The sequence below is a fragment of the Solea senegalensis genome, linkage group LG18 (assembly GCF_019176455.1).
Source record: "Solea senegalensis isolate Sse05_10M linkage group LG18, IFAPA_SoseM_1, whole genome shotgun sequence".
Classification (NCBI taxonomy): Eukaryota; Metazoa; Chordata; class Actinopteri; order Pleuronectiformes; family Soleidae; genus Solea; species Solea senegalensis.
This window is the reverse complement of record NC_058041.1, coordinates 12151482-12168993: the sequence shown is the minus strand read 5'-3', so window position 1 is coordinate 12168993 and position 17512 is coordinate 12151482. Positions and strand designations below refer to the sequence as shown.

General features: G+C 43.9%; 1 protein-coding gene across 4 annotated transcripts in view; it reads right to left on the bottom strand.

Annotated features, from left to right (window-relative positions):
* Positions 1-17512, bottom strand: part of LOC122759041 (zinc finger MIZ domain-containing protein 1-like) — a 112638-nt gene that overhangs the window by 7878 nt on the left and 87248 nt on the right. The window contains exons 1-5 of one of the 4 annotated variants that reach the window (XM_044013514.1): positions 15895-15973; positions 2952-3087; positions 1955-2069; positions 671-888; positions 377-578 (exon numbers count right to left, since the gene is read on the bottom strand). In XM_044013514.1, the coding sequence (XP_043869449.1) occupies positions 377-578; positions 671-888; positions 1955-2069; positions 2952-2995 (579 nt within the window). In that variant the 5' untranslated portion in view covers positions 2996-3087; positions 15895-15973. The other 3 variants (XM_044013515.1, XM_044013513.1, XM_044013516.1) reach the window with 3 other exon arrangements.

Below are 17512 nucleotides of genomic sequence, written 5' to 3'. Positions count from 1 at the left end.
TTTGCATGCAACGTCAACATTGCACTAGTAAAGTGAAACAGGTGCTAACGCGGTGGATTTCAGTGTCAAAGAAACGTTTCAGGAGTGAATTCTATTGTTTAAAGGAACCCACAAATGCTCCCTAAGTCAGGCCTGAATCACCACAAGTTATGCATTGCAGCTTTAATTATTTATTCTTTATTATTAATAACTGGTGTACATTTTGGCTCAATTTGAACTCATTTGAGATAATTTTTCAGTATGAACAATGTTCAATAATAAGCCTAAATCCACTGTTAATAAAAGGAAAGAACTGGAAGGAGCAAACAGACTTCTAACTAATGTGCGATGACAAATGCACACAAAGGTGACATCACTAATGCGTTTCATGACCTACCGGTCCGTATTGGTTCATGTCCTTGTTCTGGGTTTCCTGCAGGGCAGCTACAGTTGCCGTTGCAGTGGCAGTTGCAGTGGCGGCGGCTGCTGCAACCGCGGCGGCGGCAGCCGCAGCAGCCGGCTGGGTGAAGTCTGAAGGAGGACGAGAGTGCGGAGGGATGCCCATTCCACCAGGTCCTGCGTTGGGCCCTCCTGGGTAGCTGTGATAGCAAGAAACCGCTTTTTAGAAATGAACTTCTCAGGATTTATCTCAATGATTGCAAGAACCAACAATCATACACTGTCCACTTACCTTCCACCAAAGCCCCCTCCTCCGGGGTAGTTGGGTCGTCCATACATGCCCTGCTGCATGTAGCCCTGGTTGGAGTTGCCTTTGCTGGGGAACTGCTGCTGAGGCCCAGGGAACTGTGGTGAGTTCATCCCTGGATTGTTGCCGGACATACCCGAGCCCATTGGGTTTCCGCCAGGATTCATGGGATTATTGTTGTTTACCATAGGATTCCCCAATACCTGATGGACACAGATATATATAGAGAGAGGCATCAGTGTGGAGAACGAGAGTCATTCCCTTGATGGCCAGGGAACGTGAAAGGAATGAAGCGGTGACATTTGCCATTTGGCAAATACGGAATCCCAAATTGGCTGAATGACATACAGGAGGAGTTTGTATCTTAGCGCCCTCTATGGGCTGAGTACCAGACGACAACTGGGAAACCGGATGCCTCTTGTGTCTGGTGTGTAATTCCATTTGATTAGATGTTTCTCAGACCCTGATGAAGACTAATAAGGGGACAAAGTGTTTTGGTTGATCTAAAGTTTTAACACCCAGAAAGATGCAGGGAATTGTGTTTTTGTGTTGCCTTGAATTCTTAAATGTGACTTAAAAGTTTGAACAGGTACCACATCACTACATTATGAACATTGCTGTAATATTTGTTGAAAATATTCCATAAGGATTTTAATTCTGCTCCAGGAACAAACTTGTTATAATTCAGATGTTTAGAACAGACGGACACACTGATCACCGCCACGTCCAAAAGAAGTCAAATGAATGCATCTTTTAACTTCTCACCAGTGGAACTAACAGTGAACACATTTATCCAGATTCAAAGCAGAATAACCGTCACTGCTGCCAAGGAATAACATACATTTCAGGCATATGACATTGTTGAAATGTGTTCCTTCAACTCACAATATGTGGCACATGTTCAGTTATATTTAACTTTTTCCTTTCAACTCCATAAGCTAAACAGTATGTGGCACAAAAAGCAGATTTTGTATGGAAACATTTAAAGTGCTGGTCTCAAAACTAGTACCACAGAAAACTTTGCAGCACACAAAGGAGTTATGGATATACACATTACACCACAACAACATTTAGAAGAAGCCACACCTAACATTGTATGCATTAGTTTAGAGTTACATCAGTTTTCCATTACGTAACACTTACATGTCCTGGAGAAAAATGAAAACCACCTCCTGATGACAAGCCTTTGGCAGCAACATTTTTTTTAAAAAAACTAAAGAAATATGATTTTTTATTTAACGCAGTCCACTCAGAGACGCGCTAGCTTACCTGGCTCTGAGACGTGTTGGTAACGCCCCACACTGTGGTCACCACAGACAACGAACCTGGAGGCTGATTGGCGTTCTGTTGCCAGGGAACTGAGTCGTAGGGAAAGGACCCATCTCTGCAGGGAACACACAGGAACACGACATGAAGGCAAAACAGAATGTCTCCCATGACACGGCACACGTCCAGTATTTGATTAGTCATTGTAAGCATGACTGCAGATGGGAAGTGATGTGGGAAAACAAAGCATTTATGAGGAAGATTGTAAAAGCACAAGAGATGAAGCAAGGAAATTTGGGCATTGTCTACATCAGGGGTGTCAAACTCATTTTAGTTCAGGGGCCACATACAGGGCCGTACCACTAAAATAATGGCATCATTAACCAATAAACAACAAGAACTCCAAATACATAATATGAACAACCTGAAATTTCTTGAAAAAATAAGTGCAATTTCAACAATATTGTGCCTCACTTTACCATTTACATGTGTGCATTACAACGTAGAGATCACAGTGGTTCTACAAATGCATAACATATTTAGTCACAGGTATCTGGAACTGAAAAATAAAGTATTTCACATAAATTTTCTACAAATTCATCCTGTGGGCCGGATTGGACCCTCTGGGCTGTAGGTTTAACACTCCTGGTCTACATAATCTGAAGTTGTGGATGTTTAATCTATGTATGATTTGTGTTTATTTAAACATTTGGTTGTTTTTGACTTGATTGAATAGATGGATTTTTAGTTATGTATTTAGAATTGTGGGTCATTGTTTACTAACTACATCTACTGGAAGTGTGGGAAGTACTGTCGCTCCTCACTGACTGCTTAAGCAGTTTCTCTGGTCACTGATCCATAAGGAGCGCTGCTCTTCACGTGGACAAGAAGGGCTTTCCCCGAGGGCCCGGCCTGTCTGTCTGTCTGTCTGTTCACACTTCCAACACACACAAACACACAACGCACACATGCCAAAAAGTGCAGCAGTGTGAACACTGACCCGTGTGAGAGGCCGGGCTTCATGGAGCTCATGGGGGGCTGCATGGGCACTTTTCCCGGAGGCTCGTTCTGCCTGTTCTTCTGGTGACGGAGGAGGAGGAGGCGTCCCAGTTCCTCACACCACGAGGACAGTAGAGCTGGAAGAGGAGGGAAAAAAAATAGAGTGTATCAGTGCTGTTGAGGCTCTGGAGTGAAATGACTGCAGAGGTAACAGGCGTCCACTGCAAACACTGCAAAAATGGACTGTGTGAAAGCAGCAGGGAGATGAAACAACAACTTAGGAACAGAGGCTTCTGAGCAAAACTGGAATGACCTGATTGAAAAGAGACAACCGTGTGCAGTTTTTTAGTGTGTGTTGACTGAGGTACCTCTAAAACAAACAGTGTGTACAATGTCAGACCTCAAATGTACACATGAAACAACCTGGTGCTGAGTAATTTAACGCCAATCAATAAGCAAATCGTAAAGGCTGCAGTTTATTAGTTCTTTTATCGAGTGTTTACATAAAAAATAAATCATATACCGGGATATGTATTGTACACGTTGGAAATAATGTCATTATTTCACATTATAGCATTGGAACATGCTTGAAGCTGAAGCTTGTCTTGGAAAAAATAGCGAAAATCAAATTGCGATATCAATATTGCATATTTTTCTCAAGTCATTCAGACATTTCATAAGACATTTGAAAAAGTTAAGACCCTCAGTTAGATTTATTTCTTATTCAGAGCATTTTAGCTTCTAAAATGAACATTTTTCCACCTTGCTAGTTTGATTATTACTATTTTACACATATGAAATAATTCTGCTTATGATGGGACTCGTTTGTGTCTTCAACATAACAAACTACATTATACACATATTCAGAAGCGCAACAGTATCACAGAGATTATGTTTCTCTTCCACTATTTATTTATTTAGTTATTGAAAAAGTACATGCAAATTTTTGATGGTATCAATGAATCAAAAAAAGATAAATGAAGAGAAAATGCAGTAGTCCTTTGAGCGACTTCTTTGAAAAGTTATCTGCTAGTGTTTCTATGTCTTTTGAGGCTAATTTAAAGCTATCCAGTCCTCTAAATCTAATCTCTATATGGTTTAATATACAGTGTATATTCCATTAATGGAACTGCTTATACTTATTTGAGGAACTGTAAAAAAAATACAAAACAAACCCTGTAAAATGTGTTCTGCTCACCATTCATTTAACACACACGTAGATGTCAAAGTATAGACAGGATCTAAAATAAGAAGCTTATTTTTGATTAAAAATATGATCTCTGTCACAGGATCAAACAAGAGGAGGCACATTTGTGCAGCATCATAACAGATCAGCTTCAGTCCAGCGAGTCACTGCTGTTCTTGGCCACTAGGGTTCACTCTGGGCCTGCAGATGATCCACAGCCCTTCCCTTCTTCCCACCTTCCTACCTACCTCACACTTAGGTAGCTACCACAGAGTGCATTTGATCGAATCATGTGCTTTTCATCTGCAGTGTATGTTTTTGTACCATGCCAACTACAAAAGACTTTTCCTCTCCGTCTCACTTCCTCTGCCTCCTTCTATCCTCTCTCTCTCTCTCTGCGGTGTCACAGGAGGAAGGGAATGTGGATTCAATCAAAGAGCAGGGCAGCCACCTCCTCTCATGATTCACAGCACTTCTAGGTTGAGTGAGGAGCGACGAGGGAGGGGAGGGGAGGGGAGGGGAGAGGAGGGGCGGGTGAAACAGAGCACTCGGTGATTTCAGCTGCAGTTTGTGCGCCAAAAAAAGAGAAGGGGGGGAAAAAAAGAAGAAGCCACGTCAATATGACAGGAGACAGTGCAGGCTGTCCTCGTAAGCAAATTCACCCACCCTGCTGCCACATGTACGGACGACCTGCCACCACACACATTACACAGAGAGGGGGAGAGAGAGAGGGAGAGAGGGAGAGAGAAAGGTTGAGTGAGTCAGTGAGAGAAGACACATCAGGCTAATGGGGCCGATGGGAGGAAGGAACAAACAAAAGCTTATGACTCCCATCACAAACATGGCAACCCAGAGATTTGACCACACATCAGATAAGTGCTTGCAAACAGAGCAGCAGCCCACTGACACACACACACACACACACACGCAGAGGTAACACAAACAGGACTGTCCTCCCAGTGTGCCACATTTTCCGAGGACAAAACAGAATTTCTGCATCAGTACACAAACACACACCTTCTCCTCTCAGAGCATCGCACCCCAAAAGGCACCTCCTCTCTTTTCATTTGAACACTGAGCACACCAGCCATGCTCTGTGTAAAGATGAGGGCTGGAATACAAAAGACATGTACAGATGGTACCAGCCGTCTCCTCTCCTATCCTATCCTCTCCTCTCCTCTCCTCTCCTCTCTCTCTCCCTCTCCTCTCCCTCTCCCACTCCTTTAAAAGCAGCATGGGGCTCAGGCACAGAGGCAGCTGGGTTTTTCCTCCTTTCCCACCCGCTCATGCTCCCTCTCTTTTCTCTCTCTCTCTTGCTTCCCCTCCCCTCCTCTCCTCCTCTCCTCTCCTTGGCAAGCAGGTGCCAGGAGACAGGCCATGCTGTTCCTCCAGAGGATTGATCTGACTTCACCACGGCTGTGCTTTTTGGTTGACAGAAAAGGCCTCTCCAGTTCTCCTCTCTCTGACAAACACCACAGTTGCATGTGGATGCACACACCCATAGGTTAGTTTTAATTAAATATAACGGGATCCAAGCAAAGCACTAATGGGTTTATGAATTTCACATCAACATTGGAACGTCTTGTCGCGTTCTATCAGGCCCCTCCCCCTCCCTGGACCCCCTCCTGATGTTGAGAGTTTTCAATTCAAGTGCTTGGCCACCAGCCAGCATGTTACAGCTCAATTAGTTCCCATTATTCTTTTCAAACAAGGGGTAACTTACACTTCTTCTATGTTGATAAACATGTCTCTGCAATTTATCTCCTAACTGCGGCACCGAGAGGCCGTCTGGCTGAGGAGGGCGATACGCTTGTCTCACGCTGAGGCCGACATCAACAGCCGCGGGACAAAAATAACAACAGTGTCGAGCCGAGCGGAGAAATGACAACATATATCTGAGCGAAGGAGGGAACGAGGAGAGAGGAAGCACCGAGCGCTGGAATTATTCTTCCCCGCCATTTGAAAACGGGGCTTATCATCGCCACACAAAATTACCACCTCCGCTGAGCTCCAGCCTGTTTGAATGGAGTGGCACTCTGTCATTGACTCAGCAGATAAACTTCAGGTTTCATATGACAGCAGGAGGAACAGCCGCCCCACAACTCCTCAGAGTCTCCCCCGAGTGTCTCCCAGGACAGTGGGAATGATAAACACATAAAAATGACTGTTTCTCTTCCCCTCTTCCAGCCAAATCTGGAAATAATTGTCTCAGGTGTAACGCCATCCAAATCACGACGACTCCACGGGAGTGAATCAAAGTGCCATTTTTTGTTGCTACAGAGCATCTCCCTGGCGGCGATTGGCCTCCGTCTTCCATGAGGAGAGGAGCCTTCTCTGTTTGCCTTGTAGATTGTCCCAGGGGCCCGGAAGAGCCTCAGCCATATTGATATTCTGGTGCTCAGCTGCACAGCCTGATGGTCAGCCATGGCGGAGGGCGGGGAGTGCATCTGCTGGGACTAGATGGGTGGTTCAGTGGCCGGGCCTGCAGCTTCCAGCTTCACCCTCTGTCATACAGCCCAGAGGGGAACATGACAAATGACATGGACTGCATCTCTGACAGTTGTTCAATGCTCTTCCTGATGATAATGCTCCCCCCCACTGCACACACACACACACACACAGACAGGAGGCGCACATATAACCTGTGCTCATTATTTTGCTTCTCTGAAGTAATAAGACCTCTAAATATAAGGGCCAGTCAACCTTAATGATAAATAACACATTTTCTCAAGTACCTGTAATCATTTCACATACAGTATCTGCCACAAGGATTTCTGCCTGTTCTCTGATACACTGGGATAGGATTTTATTTGTGCTGGTCCACATGATTCTATAATACACCCTTGAGGGCTATTAGGCAGATACTGAATATAAACAATAATGATAATAATAGTAATGAATATGAATGGTTCCTTTATTTGAAACGCAAATTCCGTTTGGTTTTCACAGCCTTAGAATATTTATTTTGCACATTTTGCACTTTAAAGTGGGAGGCGGACCTTGAAATAACTAACAATTGGATAGTTGTGTGTTGAGGGGATTTCTGCACCATGTGAACACATTCTGCAGCTGCACCGTTGTTTTAATGTTGGATCTGTAGAGGCTGACAGCGGACTTGCAGCAGGAGTCGTGTCATTCGACTCATAATAACTTTGATAGTTTTCTAAGTTGTTGTGATTAGCCATTTGATCATGTTCACCTTTTTTCTTTAGGAGTAAACAAATGCATTTTCTGCTCTGTCTTGTCATTTCACTGGGTTAAATTCTGAGATTTTAAAGTGAAGACACTTCTATTGTTTGCGATTTTGGCCTGGATTGAAAAAGTTTATTTTATATATATGTATACATATATATGTGTATGTATATATATATATATATATACATATAAAAAAATAAATGCTTGCACTGACTTCTCCCTCCTCCTAATTTTAATGTTGCATTTCCAAATTCCAAGAGTGAAACGTAACAGCTGTAGTGGAGTGCACCTGCTTAGTAATAAAAGTATATAGCAGCGAGTATGCATACACAACGTGGGGACTGTAAGAGCTGTGACTGGTGAGTTTGGGCTATTAATTTCAATGACACACCGAGTATATCATCATCCGCGCTGCAAATGTTCCATACCATACCATGAAACAAGGCAGACTTTCCCACAGTTACTCTTGTATCACCAACGAGCCCAACTGAAAGGATGTACCTGATGATAGATCAGTCCACTATTGTGAGGGTGATAAATCAACAACACAGATGCTTTAGGTATCTACTCTGTGACTTTTATTATTCCCGTATGTCAACCATAAATCCATCATACAAAAAGTGGGATCGTCACTATAAAAACTGACAGCATGACGCACAGCAACTCAGACGCTGTTTCCAGACGGATAATCTTCCACACTTTGACGACAATAAATTAAATCCCACTCAACTCTATTATAGTGTAGTAGAGGCGGAAATCAACGTGTTTTTCTCTAACGTGTGTGAGCTCACCCCTTTAAAACAGACATAATTATGATAGACGGTGAGTAGGTACATGTGAGAACAACCTGTGGTGAGAAAGAATAACCGTTAAAACATGACACGAACGGCTACCATATAAAAAAAAGGGTGTCTTTTCATTTCCTCCCTCTCTGTCTCTTTCTTTCCATTTTCTGGCGTGGCATTGTAGGGAAGCAGCAGGTAAAGCAGATGCCAAGAACTCTCATGAAACCCCCCCCCACCCCACCCCGCCTTCCCCTTTACTCCCTCCTTGCTCTGTATCTAATGGACACCTGCTCCCTTGTCAACCGTGGCGTTCCACCTGGCGCCGTCCCACATGACTCGGTCACTAGCGCCGGCGCAAACGTACAGTACACGTCCTGTCATCGCATCACACTCGCACTGTTGGCGGCACTTTGTCACTTATATTCCCACATGAACTGTAACAACCGCGCTCAACTTTTGCTGTTAACCTGTCAAAAAGAATCACGACCCCTGAGCTGCTTGTTTGAAGACATTTAGCCTGAAGGGCTGAAAGGAGAACAAAGACCATGAGCAAACTAACAAGAACGTCTCTAGTGGGCTTCCACTCGCTGGTTACTGAGGGGGGGCGGCTATTCACTTTCTATTCATCCCCCCCCCCCATTTCTCTGGCCAGAAAGGTTTGAATGGACACAAGCCTCCTGCAGGCCAAAGTCAATTAAAATAAGAGAGAGTCTTGGAGCCCTAGTATCCCTGGTAACTGAAAGCACCTAAGAGGCCATGTTAAACAGCCACATTTAGATTCAGCCAAAGAATTCATCACTTCTAATGGTCTCCCAGAACTACACAAAACAGGAATTTACCTCATGATATATTATAAAAGCTATATGAACGACTGGTTGCTTTGGAAAATAAAAATAAAAAAGCTCATCTGGTGCCAAACTAGCATGCATGTGAATAAACGCCATGTAAATCATCTCCTGCTCTGCCTCGCGGCGCTCAGCCACACTCTCCACATGGATGCCCACCTGGCAGCCATCAGACCTTTCTTAGTCTGCACACAGATGCCACATATTATTCACTGAGGTCAGTTTTTGGAGAACGAAACCAAAGCGACTTGTCCATCACGCCATCACCCCCTAAAAAAAGAGCGCAGGTATAACAGGTGACAGACCTGCTGCCAGTCCATCTTTATACTTGTTCACCCATCAGGAGATAATGAGGTGGAAGTCACAGGTGTGCGGCCTTAAACACATGGTACACATTTTTTAAACTTGTCGGTCACCCTCTTAACACTCTAACACCTCGGCATGGAGGCGACCGTGAGCTGGGTGTTGCGAAATTAGGCTGAAAAGTGACTTCATTAGGTGAGCGGCTGATAATTTAATGTTGGCAGAGCCATTTCGGGCCATATTTCAGGGTGAGTGATGTTTCCACAAAGCTGATGAGAGTGGGAAAGATGTGTGAAGTGGCAACATGTGAATAGCACGGTTGCCATGGAGCATCACATCTGACACACTTCCACTGTGGTCCCTTACAGATCCGATCACTTCTTAGGTGCTCTACGTTTAAAAAGGCACTGACTTTCATTTGGTACATGAGATCTTATCGTTCTGTGTTTTATGGTTTATTATTTTTGGAACATTATGATATCTTATGTGATTGTTGTGTTTTTGACGGTGCTGGGCCCGATCCTCATCTCAATGAGGGCCTTCTCGTTAAATAAAGGTCAAAGTAATAATAAATATTTGCTGGTAAACGCATCTTTAGCGGAAATATAAAAAAAACAAACAAGCATACAAATGAGTATTTAGCAACTACATGGTGTGGATTGAAAGCATTAGCACTAACAACTATGAAACAGCGTGTGTGTTTAGGCCAGACAGCTGCCTCCTGTCTGCACCTCATCTTTCTCTGCTGCTTGCATTATTTCCTCTGCTGCTCTCTCTCTCTCTGGGAAGTCAGTGATGTTGGAGTCTTGTCAATGAGTACTTAGGCCCATTGCCTCATGGGGAGCCAGACTTACTGGCTAGGTTTTATGGCCCATTTCAGAGCTGCCTCAGCTTAAACACAGCCTCCTGCTGGCCACATGGCCACAATGTCGTGCCATGTCCGTCCAACAAGGAGAAGGGGGAGGGGGGGGACAGGGACGGATGGACCTGCGCCAAATAGGTTTTACTGAGACCACAAGCATATGTGGCCTTGTGGAAGCAGGCGGCACAAGGAGGTCAAGAAAATGCGACGGATTTGGTGTTTCTGGGTTGCTTTTATGACATCTTGCATTTCTTTGTCGCAAAACCAAAAACCTCTAAACACCATATTGCCGAAAGATGGCAAAAGCTTTCCCTAATTCCTCTAAACCTCCCACTTCTACTGTCACAATATTAAAATATCCAGCTCGCCACTTTGATGTTAATTTGTACAAATATGCACGACAAACTTGCAGGATTTCTGTGTAAAAAATGTCAGAGCTAAGGCACTTATCCTTAAATGAAACGTGTTCCCAGATTGGAGGTAGAGATAATCCTTTACATCTTTGAGTAAAACCACTTGGCACTAAATAAATACCAACTGGAATGAGACACAATTTATGCCACAATCTTCGGATGGTTTTGTCATATCGAATCACTCCGACTGTCATTTCTTGGCCATGATTACAGAGAAACCAACCTTATCCAAAGCAGGCCAGTACTTTAAAGGATAATCTCTCTTGGCACATATAATACATGTCTTTATGAAAAACAGGAGTCCCTGTAAAGCACAGGGGTGGAAATCTATAGAAGTTCACCCCCTGGTGTGAATTAATTCCTTGTGAAATAGAGGCAAACATCTCCCCCAGACGACTGCTTAATCTTCAATCTGTTTCTCTCTGTTACTCTCCTTTATAAGCTGATTGAGAGCAAAACTCCACCCAAACCTACACCTTTACGTCTTAATTCAGGAGCTGCAATCTGGCAAAGAATCTGGCAAGATTTTGTTTTTTTAAATCTGATTTAACACCACAGCCAGCTGTGTTTTAATTTAGATTTTTATCTTACGTATTTTGTGTCAGACACTCAATCATTTCCCTTTATTTTCATACTTGATGAAAGTAAACGAGCAGCTTGTACATGTTATTAACATGATTATCAACTCTCATTTCATATCTGGAGAGGTTTACTATGCATTTCTGCTGATGTTGCCACAGTTTCATTCACACTACAAATGAGGGTCCACGTCAGACTCGCGCTCCACGCCTACATACTCAAGCTCACAATCCATCCTGGTAAAGTGCAATAAGGTTTTGCCTTTTCAATTAAGGGGAAAATACAGTATAATGTATAATGTAATGTAAAGTAGCCACGACAGATGGGAGATTATAGTAAACAGTACAGTGCATAGCAAGCGTCCATGGTTTCTATCTTCATCCCTGATGTCTTCTTCGATTAAAAAAAGAAGAGTTCGCCATCAACTGGACCGGAAAAATGTTGTACAACAAATTGTCGTCGGCGAGCACGGTGTGTGTGTGCGCTCACAACATCTGGGCTGCTCGCTTATGTCAGACGATGACATTCACAACACACGGACCAAGTGGGCCTCTGCAGAAGTGGAACGTGTGAATCGTCCCTCGCTACTGTGACGGGACTTTAAAACACTTGAACACCTTGCATTTGAAAACGCCCTCATGTACGGCAAAAATACTGGAATGACCCTTTAAGAATCACATTTCTTTTTATGTTAATGTAAAATAATGGAAAAATGAAAGAAGATAACTCATGGCAAAACTCTCCGCTGAGATTAAATTAATGAACGACTGCACCCGGACCATTCTGCTACCAGATTATCAGAGGAGACATCCCTGCAAAGCAGCGGATTATGGGAGCCAGACTGTTTCTCAGGGCAACAGGCTGATATCAATGAAGGCCCAGCCTTAAGCTTGTGTCTACAATGATACTAATTAGTCACAGAGCAGATGTGCCCGGGCCTGTGCCCACCTCAGGGTGCTGAGCAGGGCCGGTAGTGTCACGGCGGCATACGTTGGTGGCTGATTCACCTGTGACCTTTTCACAGTGGGCCTGGCGTCAAAGCCTCCCTTCAGAAGTACAGTAGAAACAGAGCCTGGGTCGGGTCCTGGCACCCCTCTACACTCATTAAAGTCATCCATATGTGCAACAGATCAGGCTTTAAATGGTAGCATTCTTAGGCCAAATCAAAAGAATGAAACTGAAACTTTATTGGGCTCTTTGAGGATGTGTTTGTTCAGAACAAAACAAAACAAAAAATTTATTTAGCATAATTTCACTGTGTTATGATGTATTGGTGTCATTTGGAAAATGCTTTCTTATCTTGACTTGAGCTGCTGTAAGTTGTCGAAATCAATAAAGTGGCGTGAAATGCATTAAATTCTATTTATCGATTAGGGGTGAGCTGATGCCAGAGCCCGAATTCACTGGATTGGACATCAGAAATAGAAAAACTTATTATAGTATTTATCTGATCACATAAATCCTTCATTATGCACTATTGCAATCACATTGAAACATACAGAACCATAAGCACATGCTCATATTTTGTTATAGAAAATGGCTTCAGTACCAAAAGTGATACTTTTGTGCACATGTTTACTGCAGATAACCAGTTTGCTCCGCTCTCAATTATGCTTGTTGTCCCAGTTTCCTCACAGTGATCATTAAAGTTTCACCACTTTATTTGCACTCTGATGTAAGCTTTGTTCACAGCTCACAACTAACTGCTGTTCCACAGAAGGGGGGTGGTGGTGGTGGTGGGGGCAAGGGGAAGGGAGGGGATGGTGGGTGGGGGGTGGGGAATGAGGTAAAAAAAAAACAACTGAGATTTATAAAGCCTTTCGACGAACAGCCCAAGAACATGGGTGTGAATGATGACCGCAGGCAGGATGATAGAACGTGTGCGACATGCTCCGCACTGTAACACTCAAACAGACAAATACAGCAGCAGCCATGAAGACCTTGGTTTTCTTTTTCTCTCCTCCCCCTAAATGACCGAACAAAAGCACAGCGGATGTCATTCCACGTACAGTATGTCGACATAGTTTGAGGACTGTGATGGAGAATGGTTGCTTGGATTCAGCCAGTGTTACATGAGTTTCCTGTACAGCACTTCAACACACAGCAAGTACCTGAGTCAGACTGACACCTCCTGCAGCAGCTGGTTTCTGTAGGGTTCAAATTTTACATTTTACTGGACGTTGCAAACATTTCTACTAAGATACTGAGTGAATGGCAACAGATGTTGGGACGGAGGAGTCGCTCCGTTTGTTCAAACACACACAGATGAGGTGATCGACTGAATGCAAAAAGAAAAGTACTATGAAGATAACGAATAAACATAGTTGAATGGCCAAAATAATGAATACACTGCAGTACGATATGACAATTGGTTAAAATTATAATAATAATATGTAATTATTTATAGTGACAGTAGGATTCCCTTCTTAATTCCATTTTCCTTAAATGGATATGCAGCTATTTGTGTGAGAAATAGCCTGGGTTGGATCATTGCATTAAGGATAATGATGTGCACACAAACATTATTCTGTGCAGGTACAGAAAATATGTGTTTGTGGCTCGTGGTCATTAGGCCTGTAAAATATTCTACTGATGAGACTTCATGCACCTTTGCTGTCCTGCTTATCAATTACAGGAGGAGATGTTCCTGCACGACCACAGCATATATATGAACAACACAAGGTAATGCAAAGGGCTTTCTGAGCTGCCGTTTGTTACATTTACTGAAACAAGAGGCGCTTGTGTCCAACTTTGATGTGAGGAGAACTGTCCACCTATAGATACACAAGGCATTCCAGTGCAGATTATCCAAATATACAGAAAATCACATTGTCATTTTTGGGAAAAAAGGGTTCTGTGTCAAATATCAAACTCCTACTTTGGATTTGATTTGATAATCATAACAGGAAGTGTACACAGCATGTTGTGTTACAGTTGGCTTTATGTTCTCATCTTAAAGCCACATACATGTTCTGTAGTTTGTCACAAGATTGCTGATCTTTTCATTTAAGAGTTGATATCAAGGACAAAACAAAACAGAAAAGAGAAGCTCAACAAAATCTTTCTCAGAGAAGAGAATGCAAATACAATGACTACCAAAAAAAAGCATAATGCACATCTCTGTCATAGGTCTGTCAGTAGTATGATCTAACAATGTCTGCTTGGGTGCTTATTATTTAATGTTGCAAATACACTGATGGATATTTGTGGATATTTGGATGGATCTGTTTCGCTTTAAGTCTGGATTATTAATGGAATCCAACTGCTGCAAAAGTCAGCCAAGTATTTTACACTTAAGACTTTTGGTGGTGGCACAGCAACAGAACAAATGCTTGTTAATGCAGTCAAATGTACATCTGTGACTCGTGTTTAAAGACCACAAGAATCACTGAAATCTGTGAATTGCTACATAGCGGGGAATCTGTGCCCGTCTGCAGCGAGCCTGGCTGGCTGTGTCGTCTGGCACCGGGGGGAGTGGGTGTGATAAACTGTCAAGAGTCTCACGGAAAACGCCGCCTCAAGTAGGTCAGCACGACTCACAGAGATAATCAAGGCCATTTTGACCCCTTCTGTGTGAGCTGTAAGTGGGTCAAATGCAGCAGTCAGCTGTTGCAACTCCATCACACAGAGCCAGTGTGAGGCACTCGTCGTACACTGTCAAACCCCATTCCGTTAGTCTAAGACATGGCAAGACACCCGTCTGCACCTACCAGTGCAGGAATCAACCCTCTGTCTGTCTGCCCTCTCTACAGGGAAGGAATAATGTGAGGTTCACCTCAGCAGCAGCAGCAGCAGCAGCAGTAGCAGCAGCAGCAGATCCACTTTCCTCTCTTGTTATAGGATACACCCCCCCCCTGCAAAAACAATCTTCTTTAACTCATGTTTCCTCCGTGTGACAGCTAACAGCTTCACAGCTCTGTCCTAATACTCACAGTGGCACAGCTCCCCCGCCAATGTCTAAAATGCCACCCGCATTTCAACCACACTGACTCCAGCAATGCTGCTGCTTATTGCTCACTCTTCACTTCACAGGGGGAGAAAAAAACAGGAGGTGACTTGTGTCTAGAAACACTTTGGAGCATAAATCTGCAACAGTAGAACAAAGGCGATACAGGGCAGCCGTAATCTTTGCACTACTGAAGCCAGCAGCTATTTTAAAGCTCTCTCGCTCTCTTTCTGTGCGTCTCTCTATCCCTCCCACCTCTCTCTCCTCTCTCTAACATTCTTCCTTTCCCTTCCCTCCCTCTCACCCTCCCCCCCGTTGTTTCCCTCAGTGTCTCAGGGCAGCAGCTTCTCACCGTTTTTTCCTCTCCTCTCTCCCTGCGTGTCCAGTGACTGACTGCACAATACACATCAATTATTCATGACTGCTCTCTCTGTTTCGCAGGCAAAACCAATCACAGATGGAGTCATTGCTAATGGGCTCCTGCTGTACTTGCCACCGGCTCCTTTGCACTCAAGCAACAAATACCCCAGAGACAATAAGAGGGGAAAACAGAGAGAAAAAAAAAGAGAGAAAGGGGGAAACTTCATACAGCGCCAGCAGCCATGAGGATAAAAAAAGGAGGACACACATTTGTGGTCAAAGAAGGAGAAAAAGGTACGCAGCAGAGTCACAAATAATTTAGCCAATAGTGGGAGCCGGTTTCTGCAGGAGTAAAGGGTTAAAGACAAGAGAGGGGGGGAGGGGGGAGAGGAGAGAGAGAGAGAGAGTGTGGGTGAGAGGACAGAAAGAGGGAGAGAGAGAGAGAGAGAGCCAAATGCTTATCTCCTCACCTCGGATGTATGCAGCTGTTATTGATGTATCTTCTTTTTCTGTCTAGTGATCCATTGCTTGCTCTCCCAATACACACATTACACAGAAGCAGCCACAGCCACTTCGCCAGAAGGGAGAGAGGGAAAGGAGGGGAGGGATGGGTGGGGGAGGAGGAGGAGGGTGGAGAGGAGAGGAGAGAGAAGAGAAGAGGAGAGAAGAGGAGGGGTGTAGGGGAGAAAAATGCAGGCAGCTCACATTTCAAACTTGCAAAGGGGGGTGGTGCCTAATGTGCTAGACAGCCTGTATCTTGGCCTGGGTCCAGAGCGGCGAGTAAAAGAGAAGCCTCAATCAATTCATTTTCAAGCATGAGATGCAGCACAAGTCCTGCAGAAAACTGACGGTCGCCGCAGCTCAGGTGGAAACGTGGAGCGGTAATTTCAGCCCTCAAATCTTGCCCGTGCCCATACTTATTCCATCAAACTACTCGTTGTAATTAAGGGCTGTGTGGAGGATGAGGGGGAGGAGGGAGCGGGAGGGAGACTGTGGCTTCTTGATGAACAGGGGTTTTTTGGACTGGCAGAGGGAGGGGCCAATTAGACCACATTTGTCTATTAGCACACACAAGCCTGAGTGAGCTTTTGGATAAATAATTACACAGCTATAAAACATGTAAACTGTGGGCAGACACACCACCTGAGGCAGTCTGGAGCATCTATTGTCATCTGCAAATAAAAACACTTGCTCTCACCAGCAGCGAGTCAATTCAGGTGTTAAATTAGCGCCACTTACCTGTGGTTGAAATACAACAATGAGCATTTAATTAGAGGCATTGGGTCAAGTGGAAATTGATTTTAATATACAGTACAAACGTGCAATTTTTGGCTACATGCAGTGTAAATTAAAGAGACCTCCCGCTTCTATGGACATAATAATTGGCGCTACTTGAGGAGGAAGGACGGACGAGCTGAGCAGCTCTTATCTCTGCTCGCTCCTGTCTGCGATTGCTCCCCTGGTATTTACTATCAGCCCGGTGCACGGTGGCTGACTTACAGCGCCGCAACCCGACTGCAGGTTAACACATCTATCATGGCTGACGTGGACCACGTCACGAGCAGTGATTATGTGCTGTGTCAAACAGACACAGTGTCCACAGTGGACAATGTGAAGCTGTTCTACCATGGACACTCAAAAATGTCATTAATCAACACTTTGAATAATTGTTATTTTATTAACCGTGCTGCCAGTATTCATAACACTCAGTAGAGTATGATGGAATAACACTCCCTGAATGGGGAATCGCTGCTGAAAGGAGGAAGCTTTGACAGCTTTTAACTAAAATGTAATAATGTTTAATTTCTGTCGCTGTTGTCGCTGCTGCGGGTGCCTTTGCCAAAGTCCTCGAACAGGATCTCTACAGTAGGAAACCTCTGCTGGATCCTAAGGTTGTCAAAAACCTTCAAACGGGTCATTACAACTCGGACGTGAGCTTTACACCCCGCTTTCAAAATGATATCAAACTTTGAATAAAAATATAACAGCCCTACCAACAACTGCTGACAGTCACACAAGGTTCAGGCCACCAACAATGTTTTCAGAGTCTGTGTTATTCTCTATTTAGGAAAAGCCGCAGCTTAAGTA